This window comes from Primulina tabacum, chromosome 12, assembly GCF_025594145.1.
Source record: "Primulina tabacum isolate GXHZ01 chromosome 12, ASM2559414v2, whole genome shotgun sequence".
Lineage (NCBI taxonomy): Eukaryota > Viridiplantae > Streptophyta > Magnoliopsida > Lamiales > Gesneriaceae > Primulina > Primulina tabacum.
Window position 1 is genome coordinate 9,134,671 of NC_134561.1, and position 19,994 is coordinate 9,154,664.

General features: G+C 40.3%; 1 protein-coding gene and 1 non-coding gene across 2 annotated transcripts; one reads left to right on the plus strand and one right to left on the minus strand.

The window, feature by feature from the left end:
• Nucleotides 1-15,271: 15,271 nt before the first annotated feature.
• LOC142520196 (uncharacterized) lies at nucleotides 15,272-17,160 on the plus strand. Its single transcript, XM_075623198.1, has 2 exons — nucleotides 15,272-15,947; nucleotides 16,595-17,160. The coding sequence occupies exons 1-2, from the start codon at nucleotides 15,272-15,274 to the stop codon at nucleotides 17,158-17,160; spliced, it is 1,242 nt and encodes a 413-aa protein (XP_075479313.1).
• LOC142521529 (small nucleolar RNA R71) lies at nucleotides 15,321-15,426 on the minus strand. Its single transcript, XR_012814238.1, has one exon. It is a non-coding gene; the product is annotated as a small nucleolar RNA R71 (small nucleolar RNA).
• Nucleotides 17,161-19,994: the final 2,834 nt, after the last annotated feature.

Consider the following 19,994-nt stretch of genomic DNA (forward strand, 5'->3'; position numbering starts at 1 on the left):
TGTTACAAGCCCACTTGATATGCATGCTTGGGAGGTGAAAGGTTGTGGAATACTTTTAATTAAAATATTGCATGGCATGCAACTTTTTGGATCAACTTTTTCCACAACCAAGGCAACTCATCCTCCCTCATTTTTCAACCACCTTGGCCGAAACTTCACATCTTTCTCTCCAAGTTTTTCTCTCAATTTCTTCTTCAAGTGTTGAGGAAGAAATATTCTTCTCCTTGAAAAATCCTCTTAATTTTCTAATGAAAATTAAGAGGGGATTTACCTAGCAAGTGGTGGGCCTAATTTTTGAAGGAAGGAGAGCTTGTAGACTTGTCATCCTTGAAGAGCCAAGTTGTTTACAACTTGGTTGGTGCCATTCATCAATCTCTTGAGATTGATAGGTAAATTCTAAAACACTCTATGTATGATATTTGGTGTTTGTTGTATTTGCTACACAAAATATGAGGTGGCCGAAATTTCTTGATGAAAAATTAAAATTTTTAACTTCCGTTGCGCTTCCGGTCACCGTAACCGATCCCCTTTCAAAAATCGAATGAGATCATCTTTTATCTCATTTCCTTCTCTTTCTTTTCTCTCCATTGGTCTAGAGCTAGGGTTCTTCATTCTCCTTCAATCCAATTTCTTCCAAGACATTAATCTTTGATTGAAGCCTTAATATTTGCTTGGAGCAAGGTAAGAAAGCTTATTTCCTTGGTTTAGTGATTGAAGGGAAACAATGGATTGTTTGGTTTGAATGTTGAGGTAAAGTGTTAATATAATGATTGATGGTATTGTATGTATTGATATTTTGAAAAAGAAATGGAATTGTAGAGGAGCTAACTCTTTAGCACGCACGTCACATGTTTAACAAAATGATTCAATGAATGTTTTTATGTCATATTACGGTTAAGAAATGATATGGATTCCTTCTTTACACAATTGTTGGGATTTGCGTTTTCTTGAATATCCAAATTGCGGATCTTGATTCGAAGCATTATTGAATTAATTATGAATTTTGTACAGAAATTGCTCTGTTTTGATAAATGGTCCGAGTTCTTGAGTTATAGTAGAATTCAGAGGTTCAAGACTTCTCACCTACACATTTCGATCTTCTTTTGGTAATATTTGAAAGGTATGTTACAGTCGGTAACATACGAGGTAAAAGTATCATTTTTATTTTATATTGAAAACTCTATGGCTCGATGAACTATTGGTGATTTGATGATGATTGTTGTATTGAGATGAGTTGATTATGATATCGAAATTGTAATGCCCGAGATTTAATATCGTGTTAAATTACGATTATTGATTTTAATCGAGACGATTATGAGAGGGGCAAACCGAGACACAAAAAGGAGATTTTACGTGGGAATTGTTGGTGCGAGGACCGAAGGTCTCGCGCATCGCATATGCGCGAGCTGTGCGGAAGCCATAATGAGAGACCGAGCATTGGGCGCACATGCGCGACCTCAATACGCGCACATGCGCGAGAGGTCCAGAGAGTTGGGCGCACATGCGCGACTTAGATTCGCGCATATGCGCGAGGCGATGTACATGATACGCGCGGAGACAGAGTGTCTCGCGCATATGCGCCGAGTGATGTCGCGCATATGCGCGAGACGTGTTTTGCGAAGGAAAGGGCCACGTCGCTTAATGCATGCAAGGTATATATATATATGTATATCATTGCTTCAGAAAAGGGAAAGCGAAGGAAACGTTGTCAAAATTGTTTTTGAAATCGTGGAGTCGCGATTGTGTACAATCCGTCCGTCTGCTTTTGAATCTGACTACGGTACTGTGTTCCTATCAATGCAGGCTACAACTGGACGTAAGTTTTACTACGTTTTGACATGTTTTGAAATTATGCTATTGTCAGAATTGAATAGGATTCAAATATGATGTTCTTGTCATGTTAGACATCATAGAATCGAAGTCAGATTGAGAAACAGATCGATTATGGGATTGTAATGAATTTTCAGGGTATATTGATTTATACCAGACAGATTTGAATTGTGGATGGATTATAGATTGTATCGGATATGAGTTATGATTTGTAATTGATGTCTGTTGATATGGTATTGACGGGGATACTAAGATTGTGCCGTTATGCCGTGATTTGAATTAAATTCGGATTAATCAGATTCAATATTGAATTGAGAATGGAATATTGATATTATGATTCTCAATATGTCGTTTCAGATTTACAGAGACAGTCTTGAGTTCAGAATTGACATTGCTTCAGACCGAGACTACAAACGAAAGGTATAAGTCAATGTGGTATCGGGAGATCGACTTAAGTCGGTTTAGACTTGAGTTTCCCTAAATCACATACTTTATTTTATTGCATTGATATTTTCATTGATTTGATTGATGTACTTGTTCTCTTGATTTATAGATAGCAGGTATTAGACGAGTAATCTTGTGACAGAAGTGCCTAATAGTGGCGGGATCGCCACGGGCACATTGCACGATGTCACAAGATAGTGTATTGGCGATAGTGCCAAAGTCTGTCACCGGATGATTGGCTATCGATGTGGATAGAAATGTGGCTTCTTCTATTACTGGTGATCGGTACTGTATCGATGTGGATAGAATCGTAACTCTTCTATTACTGATGATCGATATCATGTCGATGTGGATAGAATCGGAGTTTCTTCTATTACTGGTGATTGATACTATATCGATGTGGATACAATCAGAGCTTCTTCTATTACTGGTGATCGATACCATATCGATGTGGATAGAATCGAAATTTCTTCTATTACTGGTGATCGATATGGAATGCCAACTTCTGGAAACCGGGATCCCTAGACTAGGATTGAGTCTAGTCTAAATTGTAAAGTTACGAGTATTGTCGACAGTCTGATATTGATTATGTTTCAGATTTTGATACATATTGCTGTTATCTGTTATATGCTTTATATTTGTTTATATGATTGCATGTTTCGTTGATTTATACTGGGATTATATTCTCACCGGAATTATCCGGTTCTTGTCTTGTTTGTATGTGTACATGACAACAGGTGGGACAGGATCAGGGTCCAGGAGATGAGGAGAGATCGTGATAGAGTGGAGACTTCGGACTTTGATGTATATAGGGTTTTGGCACTTGATAATTAGATGTTGAACCTTAGTTTTTATTGATTTGTAGACGGTACAGGACTTGTGCTTTATTTTATACTGAGTTGTATATTAGTTTGATTTCACTACTTTCCGCATTAAAAAGAAAAAAATTTTATGACCCTAATTACTTGATTAGTAAATTGATCCTGATGACGATTAGAACTGATTAGCGTCCGGGTCCCCACAACAGGTGGTATCAGAGCGATAAATCCTTGAGACTGAGATAGGAGCTAGTGAGCGGGGTAGATTGAGGTTTTCTTTCCTGCTTTTGATTGCTGGCATGATTTACCGCTTTATAATGCATGTTTATCTGTTTATCTGACTTGATTTGGAAACATGTGTTATTGAGAATGGATCAGCACCGATTCTGGATCAGCAGTAAGATGATCGGAGGAGGACTGAAACATAATTGTGTATTGGGATTACTAATCCTTTTGATTATCAGATATGCCTCCGAGAAGAGTACCTGAACAGGGTAGTACTTCAAATCCTCCAATGGACGTTACAGCCACTCCAATGGAGACCTTGTTAAAGAGATTTCAGTCGTTCCATCCACCAACTCTGAAGGGTACTGAGAATTCAGTGGAATGCGAGAGTTGGTTAGATGATATTGAGATGATGTTCGAATCTTTAGAGTATACTGACGAGCGAAGGGTGAAATTTATAGGGCACTAGTTACACGATGTGGCAAAGAACTGGTGGATTACCACAAAGCGGGCCTTGGAACAACGAGGTACGATTATCACCTGGAATGTCTTTAGAACTGAATTTTATCAAAGGTTTTTTCCAGTGTTGTATAGAAAGGACAAGGGAGCCAAATTTGCAAACTTGAGGCATGGCCAGCTAAACATTGAGGAATATGTGGCCAAATTCTCTACACTGCTCCGATTTGCTCCCCATGTAGCTGAACATGATGAGGTCGTTGCGGACCAGTTCATAAATGGCCTAAATCCTGAAATCTTTACCTTGGTGAATACCGGGAGGCCAAACAACTTTACTGATGCCTTGAATAGAGCCAAGGGAGCCAAAGCCGGTCTGATGAGACAGAGAGGAGCTTCGTTTATGATTCCAACACCGGGACCACAACAACCACCTCCTCGATTTGAAGGTGGCAGCAGCAGTAGTAGGAAAAAGGACTTCTTGAAGGCTAGAGGGAAGCAGTTCAAGAAGTCCGGAAGCAGTTCTTCTAGCTCTGGGAGTCCTCGACAGAGCCAGAGCTATACTGGACCTATTTGCAATACTCGTGGATGGAAGCATCCCACTGAGCAGTGCCGAGGAGTGTTCGACAACTGCCGCATTTATAAACAGCATGGACACTTTGCCCGAGTGTGTCCACAGCGAAGTTCCCAGGGATCCCAGGCCGCTGAGTCATCTAGATCAGCTGCTCAGACAGGGAGACGATCTTCTGCCGTTCATTCCTTCCAGCCAGCACCGCCTACCCAGTCACAGCCGAGGCCAGGAGGGAGCCAGACAGCGAGCCAGCCTCCTAGACAGCAGGCCCGAGTGTTCGCTTTGACTGAGGAGCAGGCACAGGATGCACCTGATGATGTTGTTGCAGGTAACTATTTTATTTCTAGTTATCCTGCTTATGTATTGATTGATACTGGTGCATCCCATACATTTATATCTGAGCGATTTGCTTTGATGCATTCTTTGCCCATTGAGTCATTTTCTGCGGTAGTGTCTGTCTCTTCTCCTTTGGGGACGGGTTTGATATCAGTGAAATCTGTTAGATCGTGTATACTGAAGTATGATGGGCATGAAATTGAGTTAGACTGTATTGTGCTTGAGATATCCAACTTTGATTGTATTATCGGTATCGATACGTTGACCAAGTACAGGGCTACAAACGATTGTTTCCACAAGATTGTTCGATTCAGACCTGAAATGGCTGAGGAGTTGAAATTTTACGGTAAAGGTTCTCGAGCTAGAATTCCTTTGATATCTGCAATAAATATGACTCGATTATTGCAGAAAGGAGCGGATGGATTCCTGGTATATTCAGTTGATTTACTGAAGTCGAGCCCATCATTGGCGGACTTGCCAGTGGTGTGTGAGTTTGCTGATGTCTTTCCAGATGAGATTCCTGGATTGCCTCCGATTCGAGAGATAGACTTCAGCATTGAGTTGATGCCAGGAACAGTTCCGATTTCGAGGACTCCGTACAGGATGGCACCGATTGAGTTGAAAGAACAGTTGGAGGATTTATTGGCCAAGGGATATATTAGACCAAGTGTTTCTCCTTGGGGCGCTTCAGTACTGTTCGTGAGAAAGAAAGACGGTTCCATGAGACTTTGTATTGACTACCGGCAACTGAAGAAGGCAACGATAAAGAATAAATATCCATTGCCTCGTATTGATGATTTATTTGATCAGTTGCAAGGTTCTTCGGTGTATTCCAAGATCGATCTGAGATCTGGATACCATCAACTGAGAGTCAGGGATTCTGATATCTCAAAGACAGCATTCAGAACCAGATATGGACACTATGAATTTATTGTCATGCCATTTGGTTTGACGAATGCACCAGCGGTATTCATGGGATTAATGAACCGTATCTTTCAGAAATATCTCGATGATTTTGTGATTATTTTCATCGATGATATCTTGATCTATTCAAAGAATGTGATTGAGCATGCTGAGCATTTGAGCACTGTGTTGAGAATTCTGAGAACTGAGAAATTGTATGCTAAACTGTCGAAATGTGAGTTCTGGTTGAGACAGGTAGTATTTCTGGGTCATATCATATCCGGAGACGGGATATCCGTTGATCCCAGTAAGGTTGAGGCGGTGATCTCTTGGCCGAGACCGACATCTGTGCCAGAGATACGCAGCTTTATGGGTTTGGCAGGATATTATCGCCGGTTCATTAAAGATTTTTCGAGTATTGCCAAACCGATTACACAGTTGACTCAGAAGAATGCTCCATTTGTTTGGTCTGAGGAATGTGAGACCAGTTTTCTCGAATTGAATAAAAGATTGACCAGTGCTCCAGTGTTGACTATCCCGTCAGGTACTGGTGATTTTGTTGTTTATTGTGATGCATCTCACCGCGGATTGGGTTGTGTTTTGATGCAACGGGGGCATGTGATTGCTTATGCCTCAAGACAGCTGAAACCCCATGAATCTCGTTATCCACTTAATGATCTTGAATTGGCAGCCATCGTCTTTGCATTGAAGATATGGCGACATTATCTGTACAGTGAGAAGTTTGAAATCTATTCTGATCACAAAAGCTTGAAATATCTGTTTTCACAGTCCGAATTGAATATGAGGCAGCGAAGATGGCTTGATTTGCTTAAAGATTTCGATTGTGAAATCAAATACTATCCAGGAAAGTTTAATGCAGCAGCTGATGCACTGAGTCGAAAGGTATGTTCTCTATCCTTATCGACTATGGGTGTTTCGAATTTGATTGAAGACTGCTGTTTGTCTGGATTAGCCTTTGAAACAGACTGTCAGCCTCTAAGATTATATGCGATTCAAGCTGAACCAGAGCTAATTTTGAGAATTAAAGCAGCTCAGAAAGTTGATTAGAATATACAAAAGTCGATTGCTATGGTCAGAGCTGGACATGGATCGGAATATCAGGTTCAAAATGGTATTTTGTATGTGAATAATCGTCTTGTTGTGCCGAATGTTTCGGATTTGAGACAACGAATACTAGCAGAAGCGCACAACAGTCGTTTTAGCATTCATCCTGGTGGCAGGAAAATGTAAAATGATTTGAAGACACAATATTGGTGGAAGCAAATGAAATCAGATGTTACTGAATTTGTAGCCAAGTGCTTGAATTGCCAACAGGTGAAAGCTGAGAGGAAGAAATCAGGAGGATTGTTACAGAGTTTGTCGATTCCTGAATGGAAATGGGATCAAATTTCCATGGATTTTGTGATATAGTTACCGAGGTCCTCCCAAGGTTGTGATGCGATTTGGGTTGTGATTGATCGATTGACCAAATCTACATGTTTTATTCCCTACAAAATGACATATAGATATGACCAGATGGCCGATATTTATGTTAGAGAAGTGGTCAGATTGCACGGAGTGCCGAAGTCGATTGTTTCAGACCGTGATCCTCGGTTTACTTCGCACTTCTGGCTGAGTTTGCAGCAAGCTCTAGGTACGAAGTTATATCTGAGTACCGCATATCATTCACAGACTGATGGACAGTCAGAACGGACGATTCAGACATTGGAAGATATGCTAAGAGCTATAGTGCTTGATTTTAGCACTAACTGGCAAGATGCATTGCCTCTTTGTGAATTTTCGTACAACAACAGCTATCAAACGAGTATTGAGATGGCACCATTCGAAGCGTTGTACGGAAAGAAATGTCGATCCCCTCTTTATTGGGATGATATCTCTGAAGTTCCTTAGACTGGACCTGACATGATCAGAGATATGACTGAAAAAGTAAAACTAATTCAGAAGAAAATGAAGGCAGCACAGGACCGACAAGCCAAATATGCCAACCTTCGACGTAGACCGTTGGTATTTGAGACTGGAGATCGAGTATTTTTGAAGATTTCTCCATTCGGAGGTGTGGTTAGATTTGGTAAGAAAGGGAAATTGTCTCCACGATATGTTGGTCCTTATGAGATTCTCGAAAAGATAAGAGATCGTGCCTATCGACTCGCCTTGCCGCCTTCATTATCAGGGATACATGATGTTTTTCATGTATCTATGCTGCGGAAGTATCTCCCTGATGATTCTCACGTTATTCAACCAGATGAGACCGAGCTGGATGAGACATTGATTTATGTCGAGTAACCGATTCGGATTATCGATCGTAAAGAAAAACAGCTCAGAACAAAGATAATTCCTCTTGTGAAAGTTCAATGGACTCGTCGTGGTATTGAAGAAGCTACTTGGGAAACGGAATCAGATATGAGACAAGAATTCTCAGCATTGTTTCACTGATGTAAATATTTATTCGGTTTTAATTACATGCCTTCTTAATGATATGATTTGACGATCTGTGATTTCGAGGACGAAATCGTATCTTAGAGGGGGAGAAATGTAATGCCCGAGATTTAATATCGTGTTAAATTACGATTATTGATTTTAATCGAGACGATTATGAGAGGGGCAAACCGAGACACAAAAAGGAGATTTTATGTGGGAATTGTTGGTGCGAGGACCGAAGGTCTCGCGCATATGCGCGAAGTGTAGGCACGCATATGCGCGAGCTGTGCGGAAGCCATAATGAGAGACCGAGCATTGGGCGCACATGCGCGACCTCAATACGCGCATATGCGCGAGAGGTCCAGAGAGTTGGGTGCGCGACTTAGATTCGCGCATATGCGCGAGGCGATGTGCATGATACGCGCGGAGACAGAGTGTCTCGCGCATATGCGCCGAGTGATGTCGCGCATATGCGCGAGACGTGTTTTGCGAAGGAAAGGGCCACGTCACTTAATGCATGCAAGGTATATTTATATATGTATATCATTGCTTCAGAAAAGGGAAATCGAAGGAAACGTTGTCAAAATTGTTTTTGAAATCGTGGAGTCGCGATTGTGTACAATCCGTCCGTCTGATTTTGAATCTGACTACGGTACTGTGTTTCTATCAACGCAGGCTACAACTGGACGTAAGTTTTACTACGTTTTGACATGTTTTGAAATTATGCTATTGTCAGAATTGAATAGGATTCAAATATGATGTTCTTGTCATGTTAGACATCATAGAATCGAAGTCAGATTGAGAAACAGATCGATTATGGGATTGTAATGAATTTTCAGGGTATATTGATTTATACCAGACAGATTTGAATTGTGGATGGATTATAGATTGTATCGGATATGAGTTATGATTTGTAATTGATGTCTGTTGATATGGTATTGACGGGGATACTGAGATTGTTCTGTTATGCCGTGATTTGAATTAAATCCGGATTAATCAGATTCAATGTTGAATTGAGAATGGAATATTGATATTATGATTCTCAATATGTCGTTTCAGATTTACAGAGACAGTCTTGAGTTCAGAATTGATATTGCTTCAGACCGAGACTACAAACGAAAGGTATAAGTCAATGTGGTATCGGGAGATCGACTTAAGTCGGTTTAGACTTGAGTTTCCCTAAATCACATACTTTATTTTATTGCATTGATATTTGCATTGATTTGATTGATGTACTTGTTCTCTTGATTTATAGATAGCAGGTATTAGACGAGTAATCTTGTGACAGAAGTGCCTAATAGTGGCGGGATCGCCACGGGCACATTGCACGATGTCACAAGATAGTGTATTGGCGATAGTGCCAAAGTCTGTCACCGGATGATTGGCTATCGATGTGGATAGAAATGTGGCTTCTTCTATTACTGGTGATCGGTACTGTATCGATGTGGATAGAATCGTAACTCTTCTATTATTGATGATCGATATCATGTCGATGTGGATAGAATCGGAGTTTCTTCTATTACTGGTGATTGATACTATATCGATGTGGATAGAATCAGAGCTTCTTCTATTAGTGGTGATCGATACCATATCGATGTGGATAGAATCGGAATTTCTTCTATTACTGGTGATCGATATGGAATGCCAACTTCTGGAAACTGGGATCCCTAGACTAGGATTGAGTCTAGTCTGATTTGTAGAGTTACGAGTATTGTCGACAGTCATATATTGATTATGTTTCAGATTTTGATACATATTGCTGTTATCTGTTACATGCTTTATATTTGTTTATATGATTGCATGTTTCGTTGATTTATACTGAGATTATATTCTCACCGGAATTATCCGGCTGTTGTCTTGTTTGTATGTGTACATGACAACAGGTGGGACAGGATCAGGGTCCAGGAGATGAGGAGAGATCGTGATAGAGTGGAGACTTCGGACTTTGATGTATGTAGGGTTTTGGCACTTGGTAATTAGATGTTGAACATTAGTTTTTACTGATTTGCAGACGGTACAGGACTTGTGCTTTATTTTATACTGAGTTGTATATTAGTTTGATTTCACTACATTCCGCATTAAAAAGAAAAAAATTTTATGACTCTAATTACTTGATTAGTAAATTGATCCTGATGACGATTAAGAACTTATTAGCATCCAGGTCCCCACAGAAATGATGATATTGATTTGCATCATTACATTGCATATTGAGCCGCTTTTTGATTCAGATTTGATATGGCGGAGATCGCCTTGATTTATTGATTTGTTGGACGTATGGGGCTATAATTGAGTTGGCATAGTGTATGCGGAGGTCCCTGCTATGGCCTCAACACTCTCTATAGGCGTACCATAGTCCTGGGATTGTAGAACACAGCACCCCACCCCGAGCGGATGAGTCGGTGGATGTTGCTGGGTGATTCTATTCCCTTGGGTACCCTATGACCAGATGATTCACTTGATCTTGAGATTTATTGATAGCCCACAGCTTCTGATCATGCATTGCATTATATTGCATCTTTATGAATCTCATATGAACTATTTGTAAATTTTAATTCTCATATGTTATTGATTGTATCATACTTGGTTTATACTCACCGGCATGTCGGCTACCTCTTGTTTTCATGTGCTTGACGGTAGGTGAGGCGAGGCTTGGGTGCCACAGTCCAGCTCCAGGCGAAGAGACACGAGTTAGAGTGGGATTCTCGGGTCTTAGGAGCTATGTGATGATGTTTGGATTTCTTTGGTTCACTACTTTTTGTTGGCATGTTGAAAATTATATTTCAAACATTTGAGACCATTAAATTATTTTGACGATGTTTATGTGAATTTGTGAACCACAAATTACGTATTTATTAAATCATTTGGTTTGTTACAATTATAATTATTAGTATTAGATATCGGACTTGGGGCCCCACAATGAGGCACCTTTATTATTTAAAAAATAAAATTTTTAATTTTTCCGCAAATTTTCAAACACGAATTTTCCGGCCATTATATTATGTATTAATTATCGAGAACTCAACAAGGTAACTGTTAAAAATAAATATCATTTGCCGCGGATTGATGATCTTTTTCATCAATTGCAAGGAGCCACAGTATTCTCAAAAATCGATCTTCGGTCTGGATATCATCAATTGAAGGTGAAGAAGAAGGATATTCCAAAGACTGCATTTAGAACGAGGTATGGCCACTATGAATTTTTGGTGATGTCATTTGGACTAACCAATGCTCCTTCAGTTTTCATGGATTTAATGAATCGTGTCTTTAAATCGTATTTGGATACTTTTGTCATTGTGTTTATTGATGACATTTTGATCTACTCAAAGACACGAGAACTTCATCGTGAGCATTTGAGAATTGTGCTGCTGCAATTGAGGGATAAACAATTATATGCTAAGTTGAAGAAATGTGAATTATGGTTGGAGCAAGTGGCGTTTTTGGGCCATATCGTTTCGAAAGAGGGAATATCGGTAGATCCATCAAAAAATTGAGTCTATTAAGCAACGGTCCATTCCAAAGACAGTTTCAGAGGTAAGAAGTTTTCTAGGTTTGGCAGGATATTACAGACGATTCATAGGGGATTTTTCAAAGATAGCATTGCCACTGACGAGGTTGACAAAGAAGTCTATCAAGTTTGAATGGACCATAGAGTGCCAACAAGAATTCCAAGCACTGAAACATAAGTTGACGCATGCACCTGTTTTAGTACTTCCTTGCGGTACTGAGGATTTTGTTGTGTATACAGATGCTTCAAAGCAGGGGTTAGGTGCCGTACTGATGCAGCGTGGGAAAGTGATAGCTTATGCTTCTCGTTAGTTGAAAGACTACGAGAAAAATTATCCCACTCACGGTTTGGAATTGGCAGCTGTGGTCGTTGCTTTAAAGATTTTGCGGCACTATTTTTATGGTGAGAAGTGTGAAATTTTTACATATCACAAAAGTTTGAGTTATTTGTTTTCACAGAAAGAGTTGAATATGCGGCAGCGAAGATGGTTAGAACTTGTGAAGGACTATGATTGCACCATTAGCTATCATCCTGGTAAAGCTAATGTGGTTGCGGATGTTTTGATGAATATTTGGAATTTTAAATATCATATATTTGGTGAATATTTGGAATTTTAAATATCATATATTTGGTTAAATGAACCAAAGAAAAATTTATGATGGCTTTTGAAAATATGTTGATGCTAGTTTTGTAAATGGTTATGGATAAAAGTTTGGTAATGTTTATTATGCAAATAGTATTTATGTTTTCACTTTAAAATGTAATGCTTCCGCGCATGTTATTTCTGTAAATTTAGTTGTCATGGGAGTTGGATGTTTCAGATATAATCCGAGCCAAATCCTCCGGGGACAAGGTAATAACAGGTGGAGGCCCTGGGGCGGAAGACCACCTTGTCCAGGTGCAAGCGCATCATCTCTTAGAACTTGGGAGGTATCTTGGTTGGTTCTTCTAGTAAGAGCCATATCAACGTCTTGAACTCAAATTTCCCACGACGATGCCAATGATGTAATCCGGGTAAATCGGGTGAGCAATGTCGGGCCGATCCACCTGATGGTGATATAGTGTTTAAGAAAAATGAGTAAGGAAATGACATATCTTGTGAAGAAAATATATCTCTGTAATCTTGGGCTTCTACCATAACCTGCAAACAAGAAGATGAACTCGTGAATGGGCGCCGGAGGAGTCCGACGTATCTACTCCGATTCTTAAGTCAGCAGGTGAAGAAGAAAGGTGAAAGGACTTGTATATGTGCGAGTATACGCATAAATGCTCAAGTATTCATAATTCCAGAAAAAGTAAATGAGATTGATACTTGCTATTTATAAGAGAAAATCTCATGATTACCTTGTTTCAGTGCCCACCTGCTAAGCATGGTAGGGCGGCTGCCCATACCCTTCTTCTGATGACTTTTTTGACACGCCAAAACCCATGTTGTTCTGACAATAATGATTTCCAAGCATGAGGTAGCCCATACTAATGCACTCGAGTGTGGCACACTTCTCGAGGTAGCCCGGGCAGAAAGTTCTCGAGAGCTTGTATGAGAGCCCGGGCTCTTAACTGCCCGGGTAGATAATATCCCGGGTAATCGCCTGCCCGGCTGATGAAGAAAGTAATCTGCATACTGACTCTGATTTGGGCTATCCATTTAGTTTCTCGGGTCATCCATATCCCGGGCTCTTATTGGGGTATCAGATGCTTAATTTTAAAATGACAGCTGATACGTGTGGTTTTTACGTATCTTATTGCATTAGGTTGTGTGTGTTTGCATTGTGCATGCGTACATTTCGTTTACATTTGGTTCATTTTAGAGTAAAGCATATGCAGTTGATCATTTCTCACTTGTGCATGACGAATTTGCAGGAAAAATGGCCGGAAAACTAAAATCGGAGCCAAGTGCCAAGTAAAGTTGATGATGTCCAGAAGGTATGGCGCTCGGGCGGTAGTTTTATACCTCCCGGGCGCGAGATTGATCTTCCAAAGAGGCAAAGTACAGAGAGTTCGGCGCTCGGACGGTAACTTTCTACCGCCCGAGCGCGAGATGCCACAAGCCACAAGCAGACTACAGTAGATGTGGCGCTCGAGCGGTAATATTCTACCGCCCGAGCGCCGTTTATTTTTTGAAAAAATTCACAGCCGATTCCTTACCTTATGTGCTGAAGGGGGATGATATAAAAAGGTAGGTTGGACGTTTTAGAGGGGGGGAGACTAGATTCCAGAGCCGCCACAAGCTTTGGAGAGACTTTTGCGCTTGGATTGAAGATTTGAAGTTTTCCGGGCGTCGTTCTTCGCGTTTTTTGTCAATTCTCGTATTTCTAATTTGGTTTTCATCTTTTAAACTTTGTTTTGTTCATTTTCAATCATGAATTTTAGTAGCTAAACCTTAATATTTGTTGGGATTTAAGGGGAGCCTAACCCAAACTTTGATTTGAATTAATTTTTATTCGATTGTTGCGTAATTCTTGATTATACTATTGTTTTTCTTCGTGTTGTTAGAGCGTAGCTAACTTTAACAACGTTGTTATATTGCGAGTGAGTTCGAGAGAATAACTTGTGATAGGAACGAGTAGTATAATCCGTGGATCTACAATTTACATAGACATATGAAATTGGATACGCGCCGATAGTAATAGTCCTTAGGGTCGAAAACTAGGGGATTTCATAAATCGACATGCGATTCACTCTTGATAAATAATTAAAGACATTTAATTACTTCATTGAGTCGAATTAGTTTGGCATATCTCGAGAGAGTGTGTTCAATTGTAAAGGAAATCCTGTCGGAAGCATATAATCACTATCGAACGAATTAATTAATTAACGAGGGGTAGGTGAACCGAAATTCCCAACAAATTCATTTCTCATTGAATTTTACTCAACATTTTAGATATTAATTCTCATTCATTACTTATTAAAGCATTTTATTTACATCTTACTTTGAACATAGTAGTGTTAATTACTCAATCAAATTTTTGTTGCTAAAGATCTAATAACTGAAAAGAATAATTGTTAAATACAGTCCTCAGTGGAACGATACTCGTACTCACTTACATTATACTATTACTTGACATCGTGCACTTGCGATTAATTTTCGAGCTTACAAAACCATATTTTTATTTGGGATTTTACTTTGCAAGTTTTGCTCGACCAAGTTTTGGCGCCGTTGTCGGGGACTGTTAATCTACAATTTTATTTTTAGTCAATTTCTTTAGCGTTATTTTATTTTTCTTTAGATAACACTCCATATTTTATTCCAGATATCTTGTCTAATGCATGCCAAAATCACTTGACGTGGAACTTGAGTTTGATCCTGAAATCGAAAGAACTTTTCGCAGGAGAAGACAGCAGCAGAGACTAAAACAACTGATGGAGAGGCAATTGAATGATCAAGAGGAGGAACGTCGTGAAGATAGACATGTGGAGATACCGCGCCGCATACCCATGCTGGAATATGCCCAACCTTCTTTGGAGGGTGCACGCCCTAGCATTGTGAGGCCTATCGTGCGGGCAAATCACTTTGAAATCAAACCAGCCATAATCCAGATGATTCAGAACACAGTCCAATTTGGAGGAACTGCAGTAGATGACCCAAACACGCACATCGCGGATTTTCTTGAAATTTGCGATACTTTTAAATTCAATGGAGTTTCTGATGATGCTGTTAGGTTGCGTTTATTTCCTTTCTCCTTATGTCATAAAGCTAAAGCGTGGTTAAATTGTTTGCCTGTAGGTTCGATCGCTACATGAGAGGACATGGCGAAAGCATTTCTCATCAAATACTTCCCTCCCTCCAAGACCATGAAGCTGCGGGCAGACATTACAACATTTGCTCAATTCGATCAGGAATCTTTATATGAGGCATGGGAACGCTTCAAGGATCTACTACGAAGATGCCCACATCACGAGTTACCACTTGGGTTAGTCGTTCAAACATTTTATTACGGTTTGCTTACTCCTAACCGTACTATGATAGATGATGCTGCTTGTGGAAACCTGTTGAGAAAAACCGCGGAGGAAGGATATGAATTGTTAGAGGAGATGGCTGCTAGCAGCTATCACCCTCAATCTGAAAGAAACAACCGGCGGAAGAGTGCAGGAGTTCACCAGGTAACTGATTTTTCTGCTATTACTGCACAATTTGATGCTTTAAACAGGAAACTAGACAGCTTGAATGTGGGTGGCACGGCGATGCGTCTTCAAGAGATATTCTGTGACAATTGTGGAGGGGAACACTATGCGAAGGACTGTCAAGATGACAATCCATTTTATGTGCAAGAAGGGGCACCAATAAATCAAGTAGGGGTCCAAAACCGCCCAAGGAATGACCCGTATTCGAACAAATACAATCCGGGATGGAGGCAACACCCAAACTTCTCCTGGGGTGGTCAAAACAAGGAGGACAATCATATGGGAAACAACCGATGTACAGGTCCGATCCTCCTAGAGAAGAGAAGTCCAATTTGGAGCAGATGATGTCTAAGTTCATCTCGTCTACCGAGACGAGACTACAGAATCAGGATGCATCGATAAAGGGGCTTGAGAATCAAATTGGGCAGTTGGCAAAAATGATCACAAACAGAGAGCCGGGCACCCTGCCAAGTAACACAGAGACAAATCCAAAAGAGCAAGTGAAGGCCATCGAGTTGAAGAGTGGAAAAGTTTTAGAGTCAAGAGAAAAAGAGAGAACTCAAAAATCGGATGAACACCCTGAAACATCCAAAGGTAAGTCCTCTAATTCTACACCATCACCCACTACACAACCTAAAATTGTTATTCCCCCACCTTTTCCTGCAGCACTGAAAAAAGCAAGACTATATGCACAATTCGGTAAGTTTCTTGAGATATTCAAAAAATTGCATATCAATATTCCTTTTGCCGATGCCTTGATGCAAATGCCTAGTTATGCTAAGTTTTTGAAAGATATATTAGCGAATAAGAGGAAGTTGGAGGATCACATGACAGTGAGTCTTATTGAAAATTGTTCTGCTTTGGTGCAAAACAAGATCCCACCGAAACTTAAGGATCCAGGGAGTTTCTCTATTCCTTGCACGATTGGAGATTTTGTTTTTCATAAAGCGTTATGTGATCTTGGTGCAAGTATTAACCTGATGCCTCTTTCTGTGTTAAGGAAACTTGGATTGGGAGAACCTAAGCCGACGCGGATGTCCTTACAACTAGCTGACAGATCCGTCAAGTACCCCCGCGGATTGATTGAGGATGTACTAGTGAAAGTGGACAAATTTATTTTCCCTGTGGATTTTGTGGTACTTGACATGGAGGAAGACATAGAGATGCCCTTGATTCTTGGGAGACCATTCCTTGCGACTGGCAAGGCCCTGATTGATGTTCAAGAAGGGAAGTTGAGATTAAGAGTGGGCGAGGAAGAGATCACTTTTGATGTTTTTAATGCATTTAAGCACACACTGCACTCTGATAATTGTTATAGAATTGATGCTGTTGATGCTCTCGTTTCTGACTATGTGCAAGATGCTCTTGGGGACCCTTTGGAAGCCACCCTCACAACTGAATTGGAGGATGACGACTTGGACGAAGAAAAAGCTGAAATAGTAGCATACTTCAATGCCAACCCTCCATGGAGAAGGCCGATGAGGATGAAACTGGAAGATCTGGGAGAGCGCTGAGATTTGACCCCTCCAAAGTCAAGCATCGAGGAACCACCGACGCTTGAACTCAAACCCTTACCTCCGCACTTGAAGTACATATTTCTAGGTAAAAATAACACTTTACCTGTCATTATTTCTGCTGCTTTCATAGATGCTATGGAGGAAAAATTGTTGCAAGTTCTCAAGGAGCACAAAAGAGCATTCGCCTAGAAGGTGGCAGACATAAAGGGAATCAGTCCATCGATATGCATGCATAAAATCTTGATGGAAGAAAAGTACTCACCTCTCGTGCAACCTCAAAGACGACTAAATCCAAAGATGCAAGAGGTAGTGAAGGCTGAAACTATTAAGCTTCTCGATTTAGGTATTATCTACCCCATTTCCGATAGTGCGTGGGTAAGTCCGGTTCAATGTGTGCCTAAGAAAGGAGGGATTACGGTGATCACCAATGAAAAGAATGAACTTATTCCCACAAGAACTGTCACGGGGTGGAGAGTGTGCATTGACTATAGGAAACTGAATGATGCCACCCGTAAGGACCATTTCTCCCTTCCCTTTATTGATCAAATGTTGGAGAGATTAGCGGGGCATGAATTTTATTGTTTTTTAGATGGGTATTCGGGGTATAATCAAATCACTATTGCACCTGAGGACCAAGAGAAAACCACTTTCACTTGCCCTTATGGCACTTTTGCTTTTCGCCGTATGCATTTTGGTCTTTGTAATGCACCTGCTACATTTCAGCGCTGTATGACTGCTATATTCCATGATATGTTTGAAACCTTTCTTGAAATATTTATGGATGATTTTTCTATCTTTGGTGCAACGTTTGATGAGTGTTTGCAGAATTTGAGATCCGTGTTGAGAAGATGCGAGGAGACGAACTTGGTGCTCAATTGGGAAAAGTGTCATTTCATGGTACAAGAGGGAATTGTTTTAGGGCACAAGGTTTCGGAAAAAGGAATTGAGGTGGACAAAGCTAAAATTGAAGTAATAAAGAACCTATCACCACCAGCCTCAGTAAAGGGAGTTAGAAGTTTTCTAGGCCACGCCGGCTTTTATCGGCGTTTTATCAAAGATTTTTCTAAAATTGCAAAACCTCTATCTTCCCTACTTATGAAAGATGTGCCTTTTGATTTTCATTCTGATTGTTTACAGGCATACGAGTATTTGAAGGAGCGCTTGGTGACAGCTCCTGTCTTGGTGGCACCAGATTGGGATCTACCTTTCGAGATCATGTGCGACGCCAATGACACTGTGGTGGGAGCTGTGCTTGGCCAGCGACAAAACAAGGTATTTCATACAATTTACTACGCAAGTAAGACCTTAGATGAGGCTCAATTGAATTATGCAACAACTGAAAAGGAATTACTTGCAGTAGTATTTGCGCTTGACAAATTTCATGCATATCTTGTTTTGTCAAAAGTCATTATTTACACAGACCACTCTGCACTAAAATATTTGCTTGCTAAAAAAGATGCAAAACCACGCTTACTTCGGTGGATCTTACTTTTACAAGAGTTTGACTTAGAAATCAAAGATAAGAAAGGTGTTGAGAATGTGGTTGCGGATCACTTGTCTAGGTTAGAATTCGTCAGTGATGATTGTGTGAATGATGCTATTAATGATTGGTTTCCTGATGAGCAACTGTTTGAGGTGAAAAATTGTCCATAGTATGCAAATTTTGCAAATTTTCTTGTTACAGGCTCACCTCCCCCAAATTTAACTTTTCACCAAAAAAAGAAATTTTTTTCGGACGTGAAATATTATTTTTGGGAGGAACCGTTTTTGTTCAAAATTTGTGCAGATGCCATGATAAGAAGGTGTGTTGCAGAGGAAGAGTTCGGTCAAATTCTCAATCACTATCATGACCGTGAGGTAGGTGGTCATTTTGGACCAACAAGGACGGCGTCTAAGGTACTTGAATGTGGTTTTTATTGGTCATCCCTTTTTAAAGATGCTCGTTCTTATGTGCTCGCATGTGATAGATGCCAACGGACAGGTAATATTTCTAACCGTCATGAAATGCCATTGAATAATATTCTTGAGTGTGAGGTTTTTGATGTATGGGGAATAGATTTCATGGGACCGTTTCCCAGTTCGTTCATGAAAAAATATATTTTGGTTGCGGTTGACTATGTGTCTAAGTGGGTAGAAGCAGAAGCATTCGCCACTAATGATGCTCAGGTGGTCTTAAAATTTTTAAAGAAAAATATTTTTAACAGATTCGGAACACCACGAGCAATCATCAGTGATGGTGGCACTCATTTTTGCAACAAACTATTTGAAAAACTCTTGAGCAAGTACGGTGTCACACATAAGATCTCTACCCTTTATCACCCCCAGAAAAGTGGTCAAGTTGAGGTGTCTAATCGAGAAATCAAGCGAATTCTGGAAAAAGTGGCGGGTGTCAGTAGGAAGGATTGGTCGATGAGGTTAGATGATGCTCTTTGGGCATATAGGACTGCTTTCAAAACACCTATAGGCACAACATCGTACAGATTATTGTTTGGTAAAGCATGTCACTTACCTGTAGAGTTAGAGCATCGGGCATATTGGGCAACAAAAGCACTAAACTTTAATTTTACTGATGCAGGTGAACGACGTTTGCTTCAACTAGATCAGTTGGAGGAATTCCGAAATCTGGCATATGATCTCGCACTGTCCTACAAAGAAAAGACAAAGAGAGCTCATGACAGGCGAATCATCGAAAGGGAATTCCAAGAAGGAGAAAATGTCCTGCTCTATAACTCCCGGTTGAGACTGTTTCCAGGAAAACTGAAGTCACGATGGTCCGGTCCATTCGTGATTTCGAAAGTATACCCATCGGGAGCTGTAGAATTGAAAGATGG